Source organism: Elephantulus edwardii, unplaced genomic scaffold (genome assembly GCF_000299155.1).
Source record: "Elephantulus edwardii isolate Elephantulus edwardi_28Jun2011 unplaced genomic scaffold, EleEdw1.0 scaffold00239, whole genome shotgun sequence".
Lineage (NCBI taxonomy): Eukaryota > Metazoa > Chordata > Mammalia > Macroscelidea > Macroscelididae > Elephantulus > Elephantulus edwardii.
Window position 1 is genome coordinate 3664861 of NW_006399989.1, and position 21615 is coordinate 3686475.

At 42.7% G+C, this 21615-nt stretch overlaps 1 protein-coding gene and 1 pseudogene across 1 annotated transcript in view; one reads left to right on the top strand and one right to left on the bottom strand.

Moving 5' to 3' along the window:
- The window catches only part of UBA1 (ubiquitin-like modifier activating enzyme 1), a 22821-nt gene extending 1473 nt beyond the window's left edge, over positions 1-21348 (top strand). Inside the window, exons 2-26 of the mRNA XM_006898902.1 lie at positions 6379-6495; positions 6593-6651; positions 6741-6909; positions 7008-7142; positions 8353-8459; positions 8696-8786; positions 8898-9030; positions 9506-9603; positions 9693-9839; positions 9988-10164; positions 10289-10393; positions 10482-10562; positions 10860-11015; positions 12538-12703; positions 12865-13061; positions 15564-15628; positions 15861-16056; positions 16738-16812; positions 16910-17099; positions 18596-18684; positions 18979-19071; positions 19187-19378; positions 20568-20669; positions 20760-20860; positions 21025-21348. Of these exons, the coding sequence (XP_006898964.1) occupies positions 6379-6495; positions 6593-6651; positions 6741-6909; positions 7008-7142; positions 8353-8459; positions 8696-8786; positions 8898-9030; positions 9506-9603; positions 9693-9839; positions 9988-10164; positions 10289-10393; positions 10482-10562; positions 10860-11015; positions 12538-12703; positions 12865-13061; positions 15564-15628; positions 15861-16056; positions 16738-16812; positions 16910-17099; positions 18596-18684; positions 18979-19071; positions 19187-19378; positions 20568-20669; positions 20760-20860; positions 21025-21160 (3177 nt within the window). The 3' untranslated portion in view covers positions 21161-21348. The remainder of the gene's footprint in view (positions 1-6378; positions 6496-6592; positions 6652-6740; positions 6910-7007; positions 7143-8352; positions 8460-8695; positions 8787-8897; positions 9031-9505; positions 9604-9692; positions 9840-9987; positions 10165-10288; positions 10394-10481; positions 10563-10859; positions 11016-12537; positions 12704-12864; positions 13062-15563; positions 15629-15860; positions 16057-16737; positions 16813-16909; positions 17100-18595; positions 18685-18978; positions 19072-19186; positions 19379-20567; positions 20670-20759; positions 20861-21024) is intronic.
- Positions 3192-5356, bottom strand: LOC102850257 (annotated as a pseudogene).
- Positions 21349-21615: the final 267 nt, after the last annotated feature.

Below are 21615 nucleotides of genomic sequence, written 5' to 3' on the forward strand. Positions count from 1 at the left end.
AGAGACAGACACACCTTTCCGGCATCTGGCTTTAGAAGACTCCTATAATCTTCAGAATTTTCCTTCTTTGGATGACTGTCTCAGACACCTCCACCGTTTGCATTCAGTGGCTCAGCTTCATCCTAACCCACTATCTTAGGGAATGCTCCATTTTTTGTGATCCCAGTATTTACTTCAGCTACTACTCCTTGTAGACTTGAGGATCTCCAATTCAGATACTTGTAACACCCAGTATTTTCTCTCTGGAGAAGTGGATACCCAGGCATGACTAGTTGGGATATCTGTTAGAGATCCTCACATCTTCGTAGTTCCACCCTGGACCCAGTCTCTCTACCTTCAAAAGCTGACCACGGTTTCTGTTTCTTCTATTACAGATCTCTTAACCTTACACCAGGCCTTAGAATCTTCCCTTAGGGGGCCACTAGTATCTTTAGACAAAGGCCCTCAGCTTCTGCTTTCAGCCTCACAGAACCCCACTGTCAATATCATTCATCCCTCCAATAGGTCCAGTTGTCCTCATCAGAGTAGAAAGCTCCCTCTCAGCAGCTATTCCCAGAGTATCTGTCAGTCCAGTGTAACTAGTTGGAGGAAATCCAACCCCCTTAAGGACCTAGCTAGTATCTGCTTGTTCAACTTTTTGGGGCCTAAACTTTGAGCTCAGTTTCCCCTTTTACACTCCCTCAGATCAGGGAGCTCTAGTGGCCTAGTGGTAAGAAACTGCACTGCATTCCTGAAGGCACTTGGTTCAAATCCACCAGCTTCTCCTCATGTGATTAAATGCTTCTGAAAACCCAACTCAGTGGTACACAACAGAGCAGTTTTATTTAGCATGTCCTGTCAGAGACTGCTACAGTGCCTTTGTATCTCATTAGAAACTTTTTATCGTGTTTTTCTTTGTTTTTAATTTCATTAGATTTTTTTTTAAAAAGGATCTGGCCTCAGAGTCCTTCTAACCTCACTCTGAGCTTTAGCATCAACTTAAGTTTCTTGGCCTTCTAGCGTCCAGACTCTTTGCTCCCTGAAAGCCTTGTTATTTTTGGTTACAGATTTCCTTTTACTTCCAGAAGACCTCCAGAGCCCTGCACTCATTCTTTGTGCAACTTTCATGGGTTGTAGTGTTTGCTTTCTTGCATCCTTTGCAGCCTCTGGGAAACCTTGGTAGTCCCTGCTGGAATTTTTAACATTCCTGACTTCCTTGTCATCTCCCTCCCCTCTCTCATCTCCCTCAGGACCTTCATGGATTCAGACAACCATCTCATTGAACCCCTCCCAGGAGTCTTGACAGGCTCCAATATCTCTTCTCTGTGCTCTAACTTCTCCATCCTGGTAACTCAGCCTTGTTCCTGCCCCCTCTCATATTCAGATTTTTTTCTCAAGCTCTCTTATTTACATTGGAGATGGAAGACCTCAGGCCTCAGAATTACGAGTTAGGAGATCTTGGGCAAGTTTGAAACTCTAAGGCCTAGTTCAAGTTTATGGAACTATTTGAAAGTACAGATAGTGAGTGCCTAACTTCACAATGAGGCTTTCTTCCAATGACTTCACCTTAAGATGGTTAGTTTTCATAGCCTGCTCTACAGCAGTATTTTGTTTTGTTTTGGTGGTTTTTTTTTTTTTTACAGGTATATAAAAACTTTATAGTTTGGCAGTGTCAATATAGGTGACCTGACATCTTATCCCCACCTGCCCGCATTCTTCAAAAGTGACGGAGCAACTTCTACTGTCACTGGCACTGGCTCAGTCAGCCAGGGCATATAACCCCCAGGAGAATAGAGAGATCAGGAATTAAACAGATATTAGCATCTCATTACAAAATATGCATGAGAGAATATGGCTTAAAGACAAAGGGGGAAAAGGCTCTTATATGTCCTTGACATTTTACTTCACAATTTAAGGTAAACTTCATTTACTACTTAGAGCAAGAGCAACTCTATGAAGATTTATAGAGTCAAATTTAATTGTAGTTCTAAGAATCTTAAGTGCTAAAAATTTTTTTTTCAGATTAAAAAAGTTCATGTCATACAACCCCCAAAAGCCCAAACAACTAGTTAACAAATAAAAATCAAAGATATTTCCTTTACAGATTAGAACTGGTTTGTATTTATCTCTAGCCTTGTAATTTGACTTTCTGCTTAGTTCTTAGACCAAAAAAAGATGTTTAAAGCAAAATTGTTTTATAAAAGAAAAAAAGAATTCACCTCTTTAAAAAGCAACACTAAGCAGGTTTAAAAAAAATCACTGCAGAAACATTCCTTGCATCAGAAACAGAACAACAATGACAGTACAACTCAGTTTGCACAGGTACTAGAAAAAAGAGGGGGGATGGGTGGAGTCTTGGCTATTAAAGGCAGAAAAACTATCACATTCACTATTTTGTTGTTAAAGGTCCCCAAATTCCTTGCACGCATCTGAGTAGTTTTCTGAACATGTGCAATATAGTAAAATGCCAAAACAATGATATTGCTAAAAAAGCAGCTACTTTTGCTTATTCCTTTAGAATACTATTTGTAAAACATCAACAATGACAATACAATGCTAATTTGTACCATCAATGGGGATTTTGTGTGTGTGTGTGTGTGTGTGTGTGTGTGTGTGTGAGTGAGTGAGTGTACCGTCAAATCAGATCTGGTACAGGAGGAGATTGTCCCTCCTTTCCCGGCAGAGCATCTGGTGGATTCGAACCGTGAGCCTCTGGGATTGTAGTTGCAGCTCCTTGCCACTAGGCCACCAGAGCTCCCCATCAATGGGGATTTTTGACCTATTTTAAAGAAATAAATTATTTTCTTTAAAACAGTCTAAAACAGGATATCTGTAATCTTATTGGGCAAATGGTCATTAAGTTTAGGTTGGAAGGGAGTTTTAAGAACATGTCAATAAGGACGAGACCAAAGCATTATAATTGGTATTCTAAAAGCATGCTTCAAGTAGTTCAACAATGATTCTGGTAAGATCAACTGCTTCCATACATACATACGCGCACACACAGATTTTAATGGTTTAACCCAAATTTGTTACTTTAGAAAAGCAAATGCAGTGCACTTTCAGCAATATTATCGCCATAGACTCTGATTGCTCAGTCCACACATAAGTAGTAGGCGCCTTCTATGGTGATATGGCTTCTCCGCATTCATTCCCATCAGGCCGAAACACATTAGGGCGAGTTAAGACTGAATTGTTGCATAAAGGAACATTTACTCATCAGATCCCACTGATCTCTTTTGTGCCCGTTTCCTGGGCAACCTTCTTGGTGAAGCATTATTGATTTGATTTAAAGTTTCCTAAGGAATCCAACTCATATAAACATCATTCTGATTAGATGTACCCATTTCTACTTTCTGTATGGGTCTGTTGCGCTTTCTAGATTATAGAAGTTGATGAAGGCCCAAGACCAGCAAGGAACATGTACATAAAGATTGTTTCTCCATCTAATCCATCCTCTCTTTCAATAGTTGTTACAGTTTGATTGAAGACAGCATCTTGGAATACATTACCGTTCAAATCCTTGTAGTTCAGATTGATGACTAGACCAAAGGGCCGCCCACCCATGGGCTCTGCAGGAATGAAGGAGTACTCAAAAGTTGCCTGTCTCTGGGGCAGCACGACAGTGTTGAGAGGAAGGGCTGTGAAATTCTGGATATAGAACTGGTAGTCCTGAGGATAATGGAAGGAGGCATCTAAGGACTCAACAACAAAGTCTTCTGTACCCTTGTTTGTGAAGCCTACCAGGAACTTCACAATGTTATTTGCTGGAAAATCTTCTCCTTTCACAAACAGGATAGTTGTATCTGCACTTGGTGAAGCTTCAGGTTCGCCAGATAAATCTTCTTCCTCTTTATCTTCTGCCAAATCTGTGGGTTCATCTTCCACTTCAGCTTCATCATCTTCATCTTCAATTATTGAATCTTCTACTGTTTCTTCATCCTCTGTAAGATCTTGAGCCACTGCTAATGACCCTCCAGGGCCGCCTCTGAGCATAAGGATGGCAGGGAATACCAGCCTGTTTTGTTTTTTAATATAGCAGTGTTTTGAATAGTAAACCTTGAATAACTGTGAGTGAACAGTGAAAATAACTCCAGCAAACTGTACATTGCAATGTTGTTTACTATTCGTAATATTTAATAATACTAACAATAGTTGCAATAATGTTGTCTCATAAAAAAGGATACATTTCCTTAAACTAGCTTTCATACATTGTAAATTGAAACTACCTATATAGGAGCTTGAACAAATGTTGAGTGAAAAATAGTGTAGATTCCCCACCACCACCAAAGGAGGACAATGCCCTATACCATTTCTGCTTACCTTGGGACAAGTTATTCCAAAGCTTTGCAGTTGAAATCCATTTTTGATTGGGTTTTTTTCCCCTTCTATGATAGTTATTTTATTTAAATAAAGGTTTACAAATCATTCTGGTTTTTCATATTCATAGACTTTGTTTTATAATATTACTTACTGTTGCTTAATGTGGTTATTTTATTACAAAATATTTTGCTGTGGGCAGGGAGATTTTAGCTCATCTTTAGGGTTTTTGCCCCAGACCTTTTCTGTTTGCCTTCAGACAAGGCAATTCCAAAGTTCTACAGTTAAAATCCAATTTTGAACAATTGGCCAAAACCTATTTAGACCCTTGCTGCCCCAGCATTAGAGTGGGGAGATGGTGTGTTTTAAACAAGTAAATAATAAGGCAGAATAACTGTGGTCACTACAGATACCTGGGGAGATTGTCTTCTCAGGTCATTGTATACTGTGATTAAAGACTTTGACTTCTTAAACCTTCCCAGTTAGTCCATCAAGGATGTTGGTCCCTACTTTTGAAGCAAATTAGGGTCAGAGTAAGATCTCTACCCCAGGTCAAAGAATCAGTAAATGGAAAATATTATTTGCCTTTGTCCCATATAAAATTACTAAACTTCTTCCTGACCAGGTTAGTTCTTAGTATTCCCAGCAATTCTGCTGGCTGACTCAGGAACCCTAACTAGCCTCCTAACTCTTTTTTTGCTTGGCTTGTAGGCTGGGTGAGCTCTGAGCTAGGTACTGATTTTATTCATCCAGAAGGTACTAGAGTATGACGGGTGCTAAGATGGAATCTTAGGTACAGTGAGGATTCTTGATGTGGTTGTGTGTCAGAAAAAGCTCACTGTAGGAAGATTTTATGGACAAGAGCAACATTGCAGCAAGGAGAAATGTTCTTGAGACGTACTGTTGTATGGATCTAGTCTTCCTCCCTATGTGTGCACATGCACAACACCACCCTTTTCCCAATATCACTTCCACAGGATTATATTTTTCTCTCTCTAGGACCTAGTGTATGAACCTCGGCAAGTTACCTGATTTCTGTGAACTCGTGTTTTCTCATTTGTCAAGCAATTACATTAAAGTCCTGTTTCATACTGTCAGGGCTATTGAAAGGATGAAACATGGTAAAGTTACTGGAAAGTAGCTTGGCTTTCTAGAGTCAGCAGATCCTGTTTTGTCCTAGCTTAACCACTCTATTTATGGGAACCTCAGTTAAGTCACCAACATCCCTGAAATAATTTTTCTTCACTGTGAGATAGGGTGTCCAAAATGTACTAGGTGCTCTGAAGACAACAAGACAAGGCTCATAAAGTGCTTAGTGTGGCATGTGGCACGTGGCACAGAGAAGATTTCTAATAAATACTTACTGTTAGCCTGCTTAAGGGTTTGCAGAAGTGAGGCTTGGGAAATAAGTGTTTTCTCTTTGCCTGCAACCTCTAAGAATCTGCGCTCATTTTCCTCTCCCAAAGTTTGGAGCAGTCCTTGTGGTTACTGGGTTTTCTGCATGGCATATTGTGTCGTCATCCTTCTGTGATTAATATCCCTTCTTCACCTTCCTCCTTGGGTTAAGGTTGAGGAGAATGGTAGTTTGTTGTTACTTTCCTTCTCTGTGCTAAGTTTTATGCCCTGTGTTATTATCGTTTCAACAACCTTATTGAATTAGGTAAGTGGTATTTTCACTTTTATTTTACAGGCAAAGAAACCGAGGCCCATAGGGGTTAAATGACATCTGTCAAGGAGTGGCAGGGTCAAAATTTGAAAGTGATGTCTTGAACCCACATCCCTCCTCCAACCTTCCAGCATATACATTCTTGTCATAATTTACATCCCACAGGAATTGAGTGTCTCCTTTGTTAATGCTGAATTGAAGAGAGGCAGATAGCTTAATGGTCAGTACAGAATGGATTTGCAAGCCAGACTACCAAGGTTCAGATCTTTGACAACTGTTGTGTTTCTGGAAAAGTCACCCCTATGTCTGAGTATAGTAGCTCATACCTTAGTTCTCTTCCCCTGTAATTATCACTAACAAAAGAACCTAGCAGTGCATACAAGGCTCACTTCTGACCCTACTGTTTACTCCAGATGTCCAGCTCGCCGCTGTCCAAGAAACGCCGCGTGTCCGGGCCTGATCCAAAGCCGGGTTCTAACTGTTCCCCTGCCCACTCTTTGCTTTCCGAAGTACCCTCGGTGCCAACCAACGTGAGTGTCCCCTCCCTTAAAACTGGTGGTGGTTGGAACAATCTTTTGTATTATTGCCTATCTCTTCAAATCTTTTTTTATATTCCTCCATCCCTAGGGAATGGCAAAGAACGGCAGCGAAACAGACATAGACGAGGGCCTTTATTCCCGGCAGCTGTAAGTGGGGCTAAAGCCTGACTGAGAAGTGGGAAGGGCCATTGTTCTCAGGTGGGTTGGGTGACTCAGAGTGCCCCCTAATCTGGCAGGTATGTGCTGGGCCATGAGGCAATGAAGCGACTCCAGACATCCAGTGTACTGGTATCAGGCCTTCGAGGCCTGGGCGTGGAGATTGCCAAGAACATCATCCTTGGTGGGGTCAAGGCTGTCACTCTACATGACCAGGGTACTGCCCAGTGGGCTGACCTCTCCTCCCAGGTACCTCCTCCCAGTTCTTTCCCCTCTGCTAAGGAATTCCCCCTTCTTCCTGGTCTCTACAGCTACTTCATTTCTTTCCCTACTGCACCTCCTTGTAGTTCTACCTTCGGGAGGAGGACATCGGTAAAAATCGGGCTGAGGTATCACAGCCCCGCCTTGCTGAACTCAACAGCTATGTGCCTGTCACCGCCTACACTGGGCCCCTCATTGAGGACTTCCTTAGTGGCTTCCAGGTACCTTGGGGCACCACACATAATAACCTCTTGCCTAATTATCTCAGAGTCCATTATGGTTTGTTCATTTGTTCAATATTTCATGGTCTCATCTGCCAGGTTACATTTTGGGTAGGCTAGGGGTTGTAGGCAAGATTTATTTTAATACAAAATAACTATTTTCATATATATACACACACATATATGAGTCTATATTTTTTAAAATTATGATCTGAGTGAAAGTTTACAAAGCAAACTTGTTTTCCATTCGTCCAGTTATAAAAAAACATAAAAAACGTTTTCATAAATTTATGTGTCATCCTTTCAATATGCTAATCTTTTTTGTATCATTCCAATTTTAGTATATGTGCTGCTGAAGTGAGCACTGCAGGCAGGATTTAGATCCTCAATCTGTCCTTGGGGAGCTTAAGCCTTTTCAGGCAGGAAGATATATTCAGATAGTACAGCATAGTGGTTATGAACACAGAACCAAACTGCCTTGATGTGAGTCTCTAGCTCTGTCAGTTATACGACTTTGGGCAAGTCACTTAACCTCCTATTCCTTAGTTTTTCTTGTTTATAGAATGAAGATGGTAATGATACGGATCTGTTTTTGTGAAGGTTAAGTATTTAGAATACCATTAGTATATGATAATGGCTATATGAACGTTAAATGAAAAATAAATTGTGTGCCAGAAAGAGGAATTGTAGGAACTGAGATGCTGCCTTATTTGTTAACAGAGATGCAGAACACTACAGGTGAGTCTTGTTGTTGTTGTTGTAGGAGCTTAGTAGGTAACAGTGTATCTACAAAGAGCAAAGTTCCAAAGATTAAGGCTGAAAAGATGTCTTGAGAATTGGAGCAGGTGGGTGTGGTAGTAGTAAACTCAGACTTTGGCTGGGGACTGAGTTTTATTCATTCTTTGTCTTCCAGGGCACAGCAGGCAAGTGGTGGGTGTTTGTCAGATGAATCAGCTAGTCTTTAAACTCTGACCTCTCAGATACCTCTTTAACTTTTTCTAATGATCTAGAGGTTAGTATCTCTCCACGAGTTTCACCTACACTGAGTTTGACATACATGAGGTACTTTGTATTCGTGATGGAGGCAGAGCCAGCAAAGCCTGAACATCTCTTAAGGACTTTCTTGGTTCTCTCAGTCAGCCTTTTCACATTATTCTTTCTCCTTTAGTTCAGTATTGGGCCTTTGGCCTGAACTTCTGCCTTTCTACAGGTGGTGGTCCTTACCAACACTCCCTTGGAGGATCAGTTGCGAGTGGGTGAGTTCTGTCATAGCCGTGGCATCAAGCTGGTGGTGGCAGATACTCGAGGTCTATTTGGGTGAGTACCTGTGCGTCTCTACTTTCTTCTCTAGGCCCCCTACCAGGCCAAGATTGATTAGCCACCATGATTTTGGGTTTTGTATGTTCACCTTAACTTTGTGTGTTATGAGCGGTGCGGATTCCCAACATTGATGGGTTGAATTTGCTCAGCAAGTATTCACTGCATCTTGTGGGATACGTGAGATCTCTTCATGCATGAAATTTGTATGTCAACTCTGTTGCCTCCTTCTACAGGCAACTCTTCTGTGACTTTGGAGAAGAAATGATCCTCACAGATCCCAATGGGGAGCAGCCACTCAGTGCTATGATATCTATGGTCACAAAGGTGAGGAGAACAGCCTCAGCTATCCTGGCAGGCAGGTAGACAGCAACAGTCCACCTTGTCTATTCCTAGTACCCTGAACCTGCCTCTGAGGCTGACTCCTCCTTTAACCAGGACAGTCCCGGTGTGGTTACCTGCTTGGATGAGGCTCGGCATGGGTTTGAGAGTGGCGACTTTGTCTCCTTTTCAGAAGTACAGGGAATGACCGAACTCAACGGAAATCAGCCCATAGAGATCAAAGTCCTGGGTGAGCTAGGGCTGCGGGTAAATTAGGGAATACAGGAGATGTCTGGGGTTTCAGCTTAGGAATCAAAGGGAGGAGAAATTGGGCACTGAGTCAGAAGAGACATACCCAGGGTATCGAAGGTAAACTAGAGACAGTCAGTCCTCTGGGGCCTAACTAGAGTTGGTGGGTACTGGGGAAGAGATGCTGCTCCTAAAGGGATGGGTTCTTTTCAGCTGAACTGAGGCGAAGAAAACCTTAGTCTCTGAACTGATTAGAGCAAGAAGCAGAGGGGGTCCTCTAGTATAGACTTGGGCCCAGGGACTCTTGGTCGAGAGCAGAGAGGAAATTGTTTCTGATGTCAAAGTGGAGTCCAGGGCAGGGGAAAAGTGGCTTCTAATGTCTGATTTGGGTCAGTGATGGGATTTTCCCCTTTTTTTCTTGAGTATGTTGTAAATCTTAGTGTTGTACAGACTGACTGCTTCCCCATCCTCTCCAGGTCCTTACACCTTTAGCATCTGCGATACCTCCAACTTCTCCGACTATATCCGTGGAGGCATCGTCAGTCAGGTCAAAGTACCTAAGAAGATTAGCTTTGTGAGTGTCTGAGTAGGGAGAGTGTTCTTTGGGAGGGTATGTCCAGGCATTTCCAGGTTCTTCTGATTCTGATGCCCTATTTTCCACAGAAATCCTTGCTGGCCTCATTGGCAGAGCCTGACTTTGTATTAACGGACTTTGCCAAGTATTCACGTCCTTCCCAGCTGCACATTGGCTTCCAGGCCCTACACCAATTCTATGCTCAGCATGGCCGACCACCTCGACCCCGAAATGAGGTAGGTAGTCAGTGGAAGAACCAGCCAGGCACATGTTTAGGACACCTAAACCCACTGTCCCTTCTCTGTCAACCCTCTTTCCCTTTTCCTCTCCTTCCTGATGCATTGACCTGACTTCAGGGGCTCTTGGTTCCTTCTGCCCCACCAGGAGGATGCTTTAGAACTGGTGGCCCTAGCACAGGCTGTGAATGCACAAACCCTGCCAGCAGTGCAGCAAGATAATCTGGATGAAGATCTTATTCGGAAGTTGTCATATGTGGCTGCTGGTGATCTAGCACCAGTAAATGCCTTCATTGGGGGTCTGGCTGCCCAGGAGGTCATGAAGGTCAGTATAGATGAGAAAAAAGGACAAAGCACATTTTGGCCTCTTACCATTTATTCTTCATCTCTGTCAAGCCTTGACAAACTACTGACCCTCTCCCTCCCCTCTTCTTTCCCCCCAACTTAAGGCCTGCTCTGGGAAGTTTATGCCCATCATGCAATGGCTATACTTTGATGCTCTTGAGTGTCTTCCTGAGGACAAAGGGGTCCTTACAGAGGACAAGTGCCTCCCGGTATGTGAATGGAACTCATAGGGATATCATCACTGGGGACATTTTTAGGGAATTCACTCTCTGACCTTCCTCCCTTTGTATTTCTCAGCGTCAGAACCGTTATGATGGGCAGGTAGCTGTGTTTGGCTCAGATATGCAAGAGAAATTGGGCAAGCAGAAGTACTTCCTGGTGAGTGAACCTATTGCATACCAACTACCTTTACATCATCAGAGTTCTGCTTACCTCTTCTGCTATCCAAGAGTGAATCTTTTCATTCTTGTATCTTTGTCTCATCTCTTTTGGCATTTTCTTTGAGAGATAACGGATGCATCTCTCTGGCTATGATTTATTTCTTATGGCTGTGACACTTTAAATGTGGCATTAGCCTCTCATTTTCTGCCTTCAGTGAGAGTGAAGAGTAATAAGTGGTTTTGTGGTAGTCTGAGCCACCCTGACCAGACTCTGTCTCTTTTGACCACCTGCTAGGTGGGTGCAGGGGCCATTGGCTGTGAGCTGCTCAAGAACTTTGCCATGATGGGACTGGGCTGTGGAGAGGGTGGTGAAATTGTTGTCACAGACATGGACACTATCGAGAAGTCCAATTTGAACCGGCAGTTTCTGTTCCGGCCCTGGGATGTCACGGTGAGTTGGGTGGAAATCACTTTTGGCTTTTTCCTGTTTTCACCCTACTGAAGAAACCTTTCCATCTCTCTTTCCCTTCAGCTCTTCCTTTCTTCATTTTCTCTTCTATCATTAATTCAACAAACATTTATCAAGCACCCTTCCACTAAATCTGCACCACTTTTCATCCCCCCTTCCCCCTTTTTGATTTCTGATTCTTTTTGTTTGGGTGTTATATCACCCGCTACGTCCCTGAGGCCTCCTAAGGTTAGTTATTTGCTAGAAAGAATCACAGGGCTCAGAATTTAGTCATATCCAATGATTGTGTTTTGTTACACTATAAGGCTACAGAGCAAAGTCAGCAAAGGGAAAATGTTCATGGGGCGAAGTCCAGGAGAAGACCATGTGCAAGCTCCTCAGAGTCTTCTCCTAGGAGAGTCACACAAGAGGAGTCCATAATTTCCCCAGCAATGAATTGTGCCAATGCATGAAATATTGTAGATTATGAAATCTTGATAGAGACACAGGTATTTCCTGGGGCTTGTCACATAGTCTTTGCCTAGCCCCTACCCAAAGTCTTTACTCTGAGAAGGGAAGCTGGGGCACAGTATAAATCATATTATTTGCACAAACAGTGTAGTTAGTAATGGTGAACCATTTTTATCTATTCTAGGAATGGTGGAAACCTTCCTGAAATATAAATTATCAGATGTCAGCCAAGAGCTAACCTTGCAAGTAGACCATTTCAAGGATAGTAGTTTAGGTTTGCTGTGTTAACACTTTCCTGCACAGATGAAAACCAGGTTATACAGGGAACTATCTGGGAAGCCTTCTGAAGGTGACAATGTCATTTACCTGCCCAGAGTCTATTCTCTGTCATTCATTCATTCATTTAGTCACCAAATAGTTACTGAGGTGGATGCTGTTCTGGCACTTGGGATATACCAAGGAACAGAAGAAAAATGCTCCTTGGGGAGGATAGGTAGCAAACAGTAAATAAAAAGTAATAGTAAAAAAAAAATATATATATATATATATATATATATAGAGAGAGAGAGAGAGAGAGAGAGAGAGAGAGTTAGGTGGTAAATGCTGTACAAGGGGAATTGGGAGTGCTAAGGAAGGTTGATTTGCTGTTTTAATTACAGTGGTTAAAGAGGGCTTTGTTGAAAAGGCTTCAGTTCTGCAAAAGTTTGGAGGATGTAAGGGAATAGCAAGACACCCTAGTTGGGGAAGTGTGCTGCATGCATCTGCCTTAACCTTAGGTGCTGTTAAAGAATAATAGGTGTTATGTAGTCAGAAATGTCGATGTTGAAGGCATTGTCTCCATTCTACTGCTTTCCTTTCCACTGAGTCTCTGCCACTTGTCATGTGGCATTACCACAGACAGCCTCTTCTGTTAAACTAAGGATCCTCCAGAACTCTGAGCCTGGAATTCAAGAAATCAGTCCACAGAGGAACAGCTTTGTGAAGGTTTGTTGAATATATACATGAATGACACCTATTTCTCTATCCCTACCCTGGAACCCTCTCACTCTACCAGAAGTTGAAGTCTGACACAGCTGCTGCAGCTGTACACCAGATGAATCCACACATCCGGGTAACAAGCCACCAAAACCGTGTAGGCCCTGATACAGAGCGCATCTATGATGATGACTTCTTCCAAAATCTGGATGGTGTGGCCAATGCCCTGGACAATGTGGATGCCCGTGAGTTTGGAGGCCAGCTAGTGAAGAGAACAAAGGCAGAGTTGTGAGCATGTGCAGATGTATGCACGGATGTGTGTGTTAAGTGAGTTGGGGCAGGATATCTGTGTTCCTATTCTCTTGATATTTTTTTTCATACTGCTCCCCCCGTTCCTTCCCTACAGGCATGTACATGGATCGTCGCTGTGTGTACTACCGTAAGCCCCTGCTGGAATCAGGCACATTGGGCACCAAAGGCAATGTGCAGGTGGTGATCCCATTCCTTACAGAGTCATACAGTTCTAGCCAAGACCCACCTGAGAAGTCTATCCCTATCTGCACTCTGAAGAATTTCCCCAATGCCATCGAGCATACTTTGCAGGTGAATGGCTTTGGGAGGTGGCTAAAGGGGCCATGCACTCAGACCATCAATCTCCTGTCAGTTAGATGCTACAAGCTTATTTATAAGAGAAGTTTTTCAGGATGCTCTGGCCTAGTGGCAAGAAGATGCACTGCAGTCCCAGAGGTATGGGGTTCAAATCCACTAGATGCTCTGCTGGAGAAGGAGGGGCAATCTCCTCCTGTACCAGTCAGACCTGGTTTGAGGGTACGCACACAAAAAATAAAATAAAAAAATTTTAAAAAATAAAGAGAAGTTTTTCTCCAAACTAACCTCCATCACTTCCCACCTAGCAACATAGGTTTCTAAAATGATTCATTGTTCCCTTCATTTCTAATTAAAACATTTCTCAACATGTAAGTATGAAGAAAGGTGAACATGCAAATATTCCTTACCAGAATTTGAAAAAATTTGTTTTCCCCTTCTCAGAGATAATAATTTTTGTTTTGAAGTATTTCATGGAGATCACAACACTTTACTTCCTAATATGTTAATATGCATCTACAAAGTGAGAATATGTTTCTATATAACAGAATTTCTAAACGTTGGCATTACATTGACATTTGGGACCAAATATTTATCATGGGATACAGTGGTATTATAGGATGTTTGGGTATGGATTTTATACTAAATAGCTGTCAAAGCTTCATCTCTCTTGCTTTGTGCATGTTGCTGCTATTGTTAGGTGCTGTTGAGTAAGGTATAGCTACTCTGTGGACAACAGATCGGAACCTTGTCCTATCCTGTGCCATCCGCATCATCTTGTACTTGAGCCCATTGTTGTAGTTACTGTGTCACTCAACTTGATTGAGGGTCTTTCCTTTGCCATCACTCCACCTTTCCAAGCATGATGTCCTTTCTCCAAGTCAGAGCCTCTCCTAGCAGTATGCCCAAAGTATGAGACAAATTTCCATCGTCTTTGCCTCCAAGGAAAACTCTGGCTTTACCTTCTCCAAGAAATATGTATTTGTTATTTTGGCAGTCTTTGGGATATCTAGTACTCCCCTCCAACACCACAACTCAAAAGCATCAATTTTTCTTCTGTCATCCTTAATCATTGTCCAGTTCTCAGATGCATAGCAAGTGAAAAGCTATTTCATGGGTAGGGTTCAGGTCTATTTTTCATAGGGTTGCTATGAGTCATATGTGACTTGACGCCATCTAATAACAGCAAAAACTCTCCTTTAAGATGTGACAACTAAAAATATCTTCAGACATTGCCAAATGTTGGTGGCGGCTGGTGGGCCCAGGGGAAAAATTACCTTGACTTGAGAACTGTTGTTGTGCAAACAAACCACCACTGGTTGTTTTTAATTCTCGGCTTGTATTCTTATCTTCCCCGTTGTTGCTCAGAATGGGTATAACAGGTGGTTTGTCAGGATGATTCTGTTTATATAATGCATGTTAACATAGAATATATATCTATATATAGCTGAGTTTTTACAAAATGAACACACCTGAGTGTGTAACTGGCACCAAGGCCAAGAAATAGAACCTGATTTAACTCCAGATTGTTTCTAGTCATTACCCAACAACCAAGGACAGCCTCTGTGTTATCATAATTATTTTGGTTGCAATCTTTGAGGCCGAACCATTCAGAGTATTTAGAAGGGGCAGGAGGTCAGTTCAGTCACTTGCCCTTCCAACTTTGCAGTAAACATATTGGGTGTGTTTATGTACTGACTGCAATCTTATTAGACCATGAACTTAATCTCTGTGCTTCAGATTATTCACCTGTAAAATGGATATGTAAATTAAATAGGTGTGGATAACAAGGTTGTTTTAAGTAGACTCTATTTTTATTCCTTCATAATAACCCCATGAAGTAGGCATTACTACTGTAAGATCTTTTAGGAATATGGACATAAAGATGTTAATACTGTATATGTGAAGCCACAAAATTAAACAGTATATGGCAGTGCTAGAATTTTAATATGATTCTATAATATCTGCATGTTACAAACCATCTCACTAATGACAATATTGTCTTTGGAATTTTCGGAAGGCACAGCTGTGTTTTAGAGTCTCTAGGTCCTAGATTGGGATAATTTTTGGTTTTATTCTGAATATTTCTCTTTTTTTATTGAGGTGTACATTTACTCACATATATATACTCGTGTAACCCATGCCCAGATCAGAGTCATTGTCCTAAATTGAGGTTCTTGAAGGAGCCTCTGGTAGTGTAATGCACTGAAAGTTGGGCTGCTAACAAAAAAATAAGTGGTTTGAATCCACCAGTTGCTCCATAGGAGAAAGGTGGGCAGTCTTCTCCTATGAAGAATGTAGCCTTGGTTGGAAACCTGATGGAGGGTTGTTATATGAGTTAGAATCAACTTGACAACAGTAGGTTTGGAGTTTTTAGAGTGGGAGGTTTCTGTTTAGGAGTGGAAGTGTAGAAGGTTAAAGCAGTAGTTAAGACTATTACTTTTTGAATTTTATTCATTTTTTCCCACCATCACCCCATGTAATTTGCTCTGTCTACAGTGGGCTCGGGATGAGTTTGAAGGCCTCTTTAAGCAGCCAGCAGAAAATGTTAACCAGTACCTTACGTGAGTAACCTATCTACCTAAATGTCTCCTTGCTCTGTCTCCTGCCTACAAGCCCAGACATTCTGTCTGCTTTCTTTACCACTGTAACACCTAGCACTAGGTATACTTTTTGAGTGAATTAATGACTGCTTGAGCCTCATGCCATTTAGGGTTGTGATATGCTTTAGAGGAAGTTGACACAGTCCTGGGTCACTGAGTAATCCTGTCCCTTTGCTCCTCTGGTTCCTAATAGAGATCCCAGGTTTGTGGAGCGGACACTGAGACTTGCAGGTACCCAACCACTGGAGGTACTGGAGGCTGTGCAGCGCAGTCTAGTGCTACAACGACCACAGACCTGGGCTGACTGTGTGACCTGGGCCTGCCACCATTGGCACACTCAGTATTCTAACAACATTCGGCAACTGCTGCACAACTTCCCTCCTGACCAGGTAATACATGTTTGCTGGGTCATTTTGGAGAATGCACTTCACTCGGCCTTCTGTGGGATTTTGATGTGACTCTTCCTAGTTATTAATCCAGTTACAGCACATACCCTGAATAACTCTGAGATTGTGTGCTTTCTGTGCAGACCTGGTTCTTCCCCCATCCCTTTTCTTTAAAGCAAGGGAGTAGGTTTCTATTTTTCTTTCTTATGTAGGATAAATTATACCCAGTTTTTAGTCAGGGCCATAAAGATTAAAGGGAATAACTTAAAGTCCACAAGAATGTTTGTCAAATTTCTGCTCTGTTTGAACTTGAGGTAAGTCATACTTTTTCTGCTGCATTTTGGTTTCTTCATCACAGTAATCTTACCTCATTGGGAAATGTGTTAAGATTAATTGATATTTATTAAGTATAGTTCCTAGTAATTAATCCATTAGAGTTTGTTAAAGTAGCTGTTTATAGCACAAAGTGAATGTTTAGGAATTGGTGGTAGTTTTCTTAGCAAGCTTGTAGTTCAACCTGGCATTGAAACCTCCATCTGTAGGACCCTTTGGTCTGAGTCTTTCTTAATTGATTCTAGCCCCCTGTATATGCCCATCCAGAGCTATCTAGGACCAAGGTGAGTTTGTCAGAGAAGACTCTACTCTCAGATCCAGCTCCTCAAAAATCTCTCCACTCTCTCTCAGCTCACAAGCTCTGGTGCCCCATTCTGGTCTGGGCCCAAGAGATGTCCACACCCGCTCACCTTTGATGCCAACAATGTAAGTCTGCAGTTTCCTAGGTTGAAATAATTTGAATGTGGAGGCTTCCCAAATGAGGGCTGATGTGCTCACCTTTCCATATACTTCCTCCTCACAGCCCCTACATCTGGACTATGTGGTGGCTGCTGCCAACCTTTTTGCCCAGACCTATGGACTGATGGGCTCTCAGGACCGAACTTCTGTGGCCATGCTTCTTCAGTCTGTGCAGGTTCCTGAGTTCACTCCCAAGTCTGGCGTCAAGATCCACGTCTCTGATCAGGAGCTACAGAGTGCCAATGCTTCTGTTGGTAAGGATGCTTGGCCTTTCAAGTAGATGCTGCCACCTGTTGTCCTTGACCAGCCTAATCCCCCTACTAACCCGTTTCCACTAGCTGTGCTATGTGACTTCCCCATACCTTCTTTTGAGCCTTAGTTTTCTTTTGTGGAATGAAATGAGATGGTTGGGGTAAATTCACTTACTTCCTCTTTCTTATTTCCCCCCCCCCCAGCTCAAATGTCACTTTGTTTCCCTATCTTTCTCCCTTCTTTGTTTCTTCTTGATTTGTTTATCTGGGGAGTGTTTCCCATTATGGGGTCTCTCTATATATCTTTACTGCTTTGTCTCCTAATCATTCACATTTTTATGCTAGTATTTCACTTCATATATTTTTATTCATCTTCCTCTCAACATCTCCTTATATCTACCCTCCCTCATTGCTGTCACATCAGAATTGACTCATAGCTGACCCTCCAGCATGTTTTCAGAGGCTGTAAATTGCCCAGGCGGAGACTGCCCATCTTTGTCCCATGGAACAGCTGGTAGATTCGAACCATGTGCCTTTGCATTATCGGTGCAACTCTTTACCCAATAGGCATTCAGAACTCCCTCTCTAACCTCCAGATTCCTGTCTCTACCCCAGCTCAGGGCCAAAAATTAAGTATTAGGCTTTTTAAAATAGTCTGTATGGTGTTTGCAGCCTGTCAACTATGCAGTTGAAGTGTAAAAGCAGCTATGACCAGTATGCAAATAAATGTGTGTAGTTGTTTTCTAATAAAACTTTTATGTAACAAAAACAGGTAACGGACTGAATTTGGTCCATGGGATCATAATTTGCTAACTCTGTTCTATGTATTTATCCTACCCATCTTCCTGTTCATTTCTCTTCCTCCCCCTCCACAGATCGTACATCTGTAACTCTTATTTACCTTCCCTATATCTCCCACCTTTTAGATATCCCTATTTTACTCTCTAAATATCTGCTCTTCCCCCTCCAAATACCTGCTTCCTTCCTTTCCTGTGTATTTCTTTTCAGCTTTCTTCCCATATCTACCTCTTCGATCTCTTCTACATATATCTCTTACTTGTCTCACCTTCCATATGTGCCTGTTTCTCTTTTCATATCTTCTATATACTCCTCTATTGCTCTCCTTTTATGGCTTTGCCTGTATGTTCTCCCTCCAACTTCTTCATTTATCTTTTCCATTCTTCCCTCCCATCTATTCTTCCACATTCCCCTATTTTCTGTATCCTCTCCAAGGATCTTCCATCTTGATCTTCATACTTATAATAGTGTTGTTTCTGTTCCTTAGTATCTCTAGAAATATTTCTGGATATTCTCTACTCTTGTCTTTTTTAGGTTTGTACTCTGTTCTTCTGCTCAACCTTTCCCCCTTTACCTCTCTTCTTTACAGGATGTCTCTCCTTTACAAATCTTTTACCTTTACCTTAGGCTTCTGCTTCTGCTTCCACTTCAGATTCTGACCTGGGTTTGAAGGGGCTGATAATGTTCTTTCTTTCCTACAGATGACAGCCGTCTAGAGGAGCTAAAGGCCACACTGCCCAGCCCAGACAAACTCCCTGGGTTCAAGATGTACCCCATTGACTTTGAGAAGGTGCTGAGTGGAGCCCTGGGGAAGGGCAAGGGAGGTGGGCTGAGCATTGAGGTCTAAACTGAGCATTGAGGTCTAGACCCCAGATGTCTGGGGTCCAGAGCCTGCCCTAGGTCTTTGTGGGTACTAAATCATAGGCCTGTCACACATCTCTGAATGGTGTTCCCTAGCCATCCCTATGTGATTTGGGAGAGCCCAGCAGGTAATTGTGGTAGACTTGTGTTGCTAAAAGCCAGGAAATGTCTTTCTCCTATGACCCTCTTCCCATTCTATGCCCATCCTTCCCATGCATAACAGGATGATGATAGCAACTTCCATATGGATTTCATTGTTGCTGCATCCAACCTCCGAGCAGAGAATTATAACATTCCTCCTGCAGACCGCCACAAAGTGAGTGGAATCTAGACTACACCCCTTCCAGCTTTTGAGTTCCTCACATTCAGCTCCTTTTTTACACCCTGTGCCTTTCTAATTACCACCTTTATGGTCCCCTCCTGAATCACAGAGCAAGCTGATTGCAGGGAAAATCATCCCAGCCATTGCCACAACCACAGCAGCTGTGGTTGGCCTTGTGTGTCTGGAGTTGTACAAGGTGGTGCAGGGCCATCGACAGCTTGATTCTTACAAAAATGGCTTCCTCAACTTGGCCTTGCCTTTCTTTGGTTTCTCTGAGCCACTTGCTGCACCTCGACACCAGGTAGGGGCCTGCATCAGGAGGGATGGGTTTGTCTTTCTCTCTCTGTCTCACTAGATAAGGTCATCTTTAGGTTTGTACTTATTCTTTTTTTTGTACTTCTTGTTCACTAATTATTGAATTATATCTCTCTCCCCCCCCCCCAATAACTAGTATATGCTAGGAACAAAAAAACCCAAAAACTGAGTATGGCAAGAATTTAGGACTAATTAGGGTAAGGAGTGTGTTTGGGATTTAAAATGGGGGGGTTCACTCATCAACAAACGAATGGATAGAGAAGCTGTGGTATCTTCTCACAATGGAATACTATGCTGCATTGAAAAACAAGGAACTCATGCAATATTATTCAAAATGGGTGACTCTGGAGGACATAATGCTGAGTGAAGTATCTCAGTCACAAAAGGACAAATACTGCATGGTGCCACTGTTGTAAAACAGGACTGACCTTGGGTTTGGGGAGAGACTGAGAAAAATGGGTTCAATAATGTATACTGCATTGAAACAGATGAGGGAGAAAACTGTTTAAAAGGGATTAGGTATTTTTGTCATGACAGGAGTCTAGAGCGAAGGCTACATGGTAGAGTGGACCTGGGGGAGAGTTTGTAAAACAATGAAAGAATTTTACTTTTCCAAGAGGGTAGTGTTCTGGGGGGGAGGGTTGGGAGGGGAGAAATGTGCAACAATGAATGAATGTAAATCCAAAGTCTCTGTAAATTTTTACTGAAATTAATAATAAATTTAAATTTTTTTAAAAAAAAAGGTGTTCAGGGAAGGCCTTGCTGTAAAGATTACATTGGAATTGAGACTTTATAGAGGAGGTGAGAGAATAAGTCATGCAAGTTTCTGAGGGAAGGGGATTCGAGGCAGAAGGATCTGTCTTTGTGAGGATACTGAGATAGAATGTACCTAGCATGCTTAAACAAGCAGTAAGTGGAAGTGTAGTTAGAGCCAAGAGAGTGAGCAAGAAGATGAGATGAGGGTTGGGGATGGGAGGAAATAAAAGAATATGATTCCAGTGATATATAAGGCATTTGCAAACATTTCATTGCATATTCAGGGTAAAATGAAAGCTACGAAAGGGCTGTGATCTGATTTGACATGTCTTCGTGAGTGTGTGGAGTGTGGGACAGACTGACATGGGCTGGACCTTTTTGGGGGTGGCCCTTATCCTACTCTCCTCCTTGTCCCATAGTACTATAACCAAGAGTGGACATTGTGGGATCGTTTTGAGGTACAAGGACTACAGCCTAACGGTGAGGAGATGACTCTCAAACAGTTCCTTGACTATTTTAAGGTACAGTACCTTACTTACTCTAACTTTATCTAATAGGGTATACAGGTTAGCCACCTCCATAATGCTACTGTCCCCCCTACACTCCCACAGAGAGAGCACAAACTGGAAATCACCATGCTGTCCCAGGGTGTGTCCATGCTGTATTCTTTCTTCATGCCAGCTGCCAAGCTCAAGGAACGGTTGGATCAGCCGTGAGTTGGCTGCTGGGCAGGCTGGGGAAAACAAAGGAGGGTGTAGGGTAGGGGGCCTTATATCTATACCCCACTTAAGTACTTTGCCTTTTCACATCCTCTGTCCCATCTTCTGCTTTTCCTTTTTTTGCTGTCTTCCTGAGCCTCTGCTTCCTCACTCCCAGGATGACAGAGATTGTGAGCCGTGTGTCGAAGCGAAAGCTGGGCCGCCATGTGCGGGCGCTGGTGCTTGAGCTGTGTTGCAACGACGAGAGCGGCGAGGACGTCGAAGTCCCCTATGTACGATACACCATTCGCTGACACCATCCACTCCTCTAGACTGCCCCTAGACTACCATTCTCAGACCCCTCCTAGCCCTGGGCTCCCATTTGGCCTTTGGCCGTAGCACAGCTAGCCAAGTCTGGTGTTCCTCACCATCTCCCTCCCTGAACTTTTGCCTGCTGCTTACTACCTTGTTTGGAACACAAACCTAATAAAGAGTTGTTAACCCAAATGTGGTATGCCCTGCTGGTCCCAGGAAAGGAAGGGACTTCCCAGAGATGTCTGGGTTCAAGTGCTATCCTAAAGGGCTCTGCCTTATCCCAGCAGCATGGGACTTGCCCAAAATTCAGGTTTTCTGGGCTAAGAAGATACAGAAACTGTAAGCTCTTCATGTCCTCTTTGCTTGGAAAGAAATGGAGGCACCAGGACCATAGCACATCCCTGGTCCATGAACCTTTATTAATATGAGCAAGGTTCAAATTCCACCTTCTACA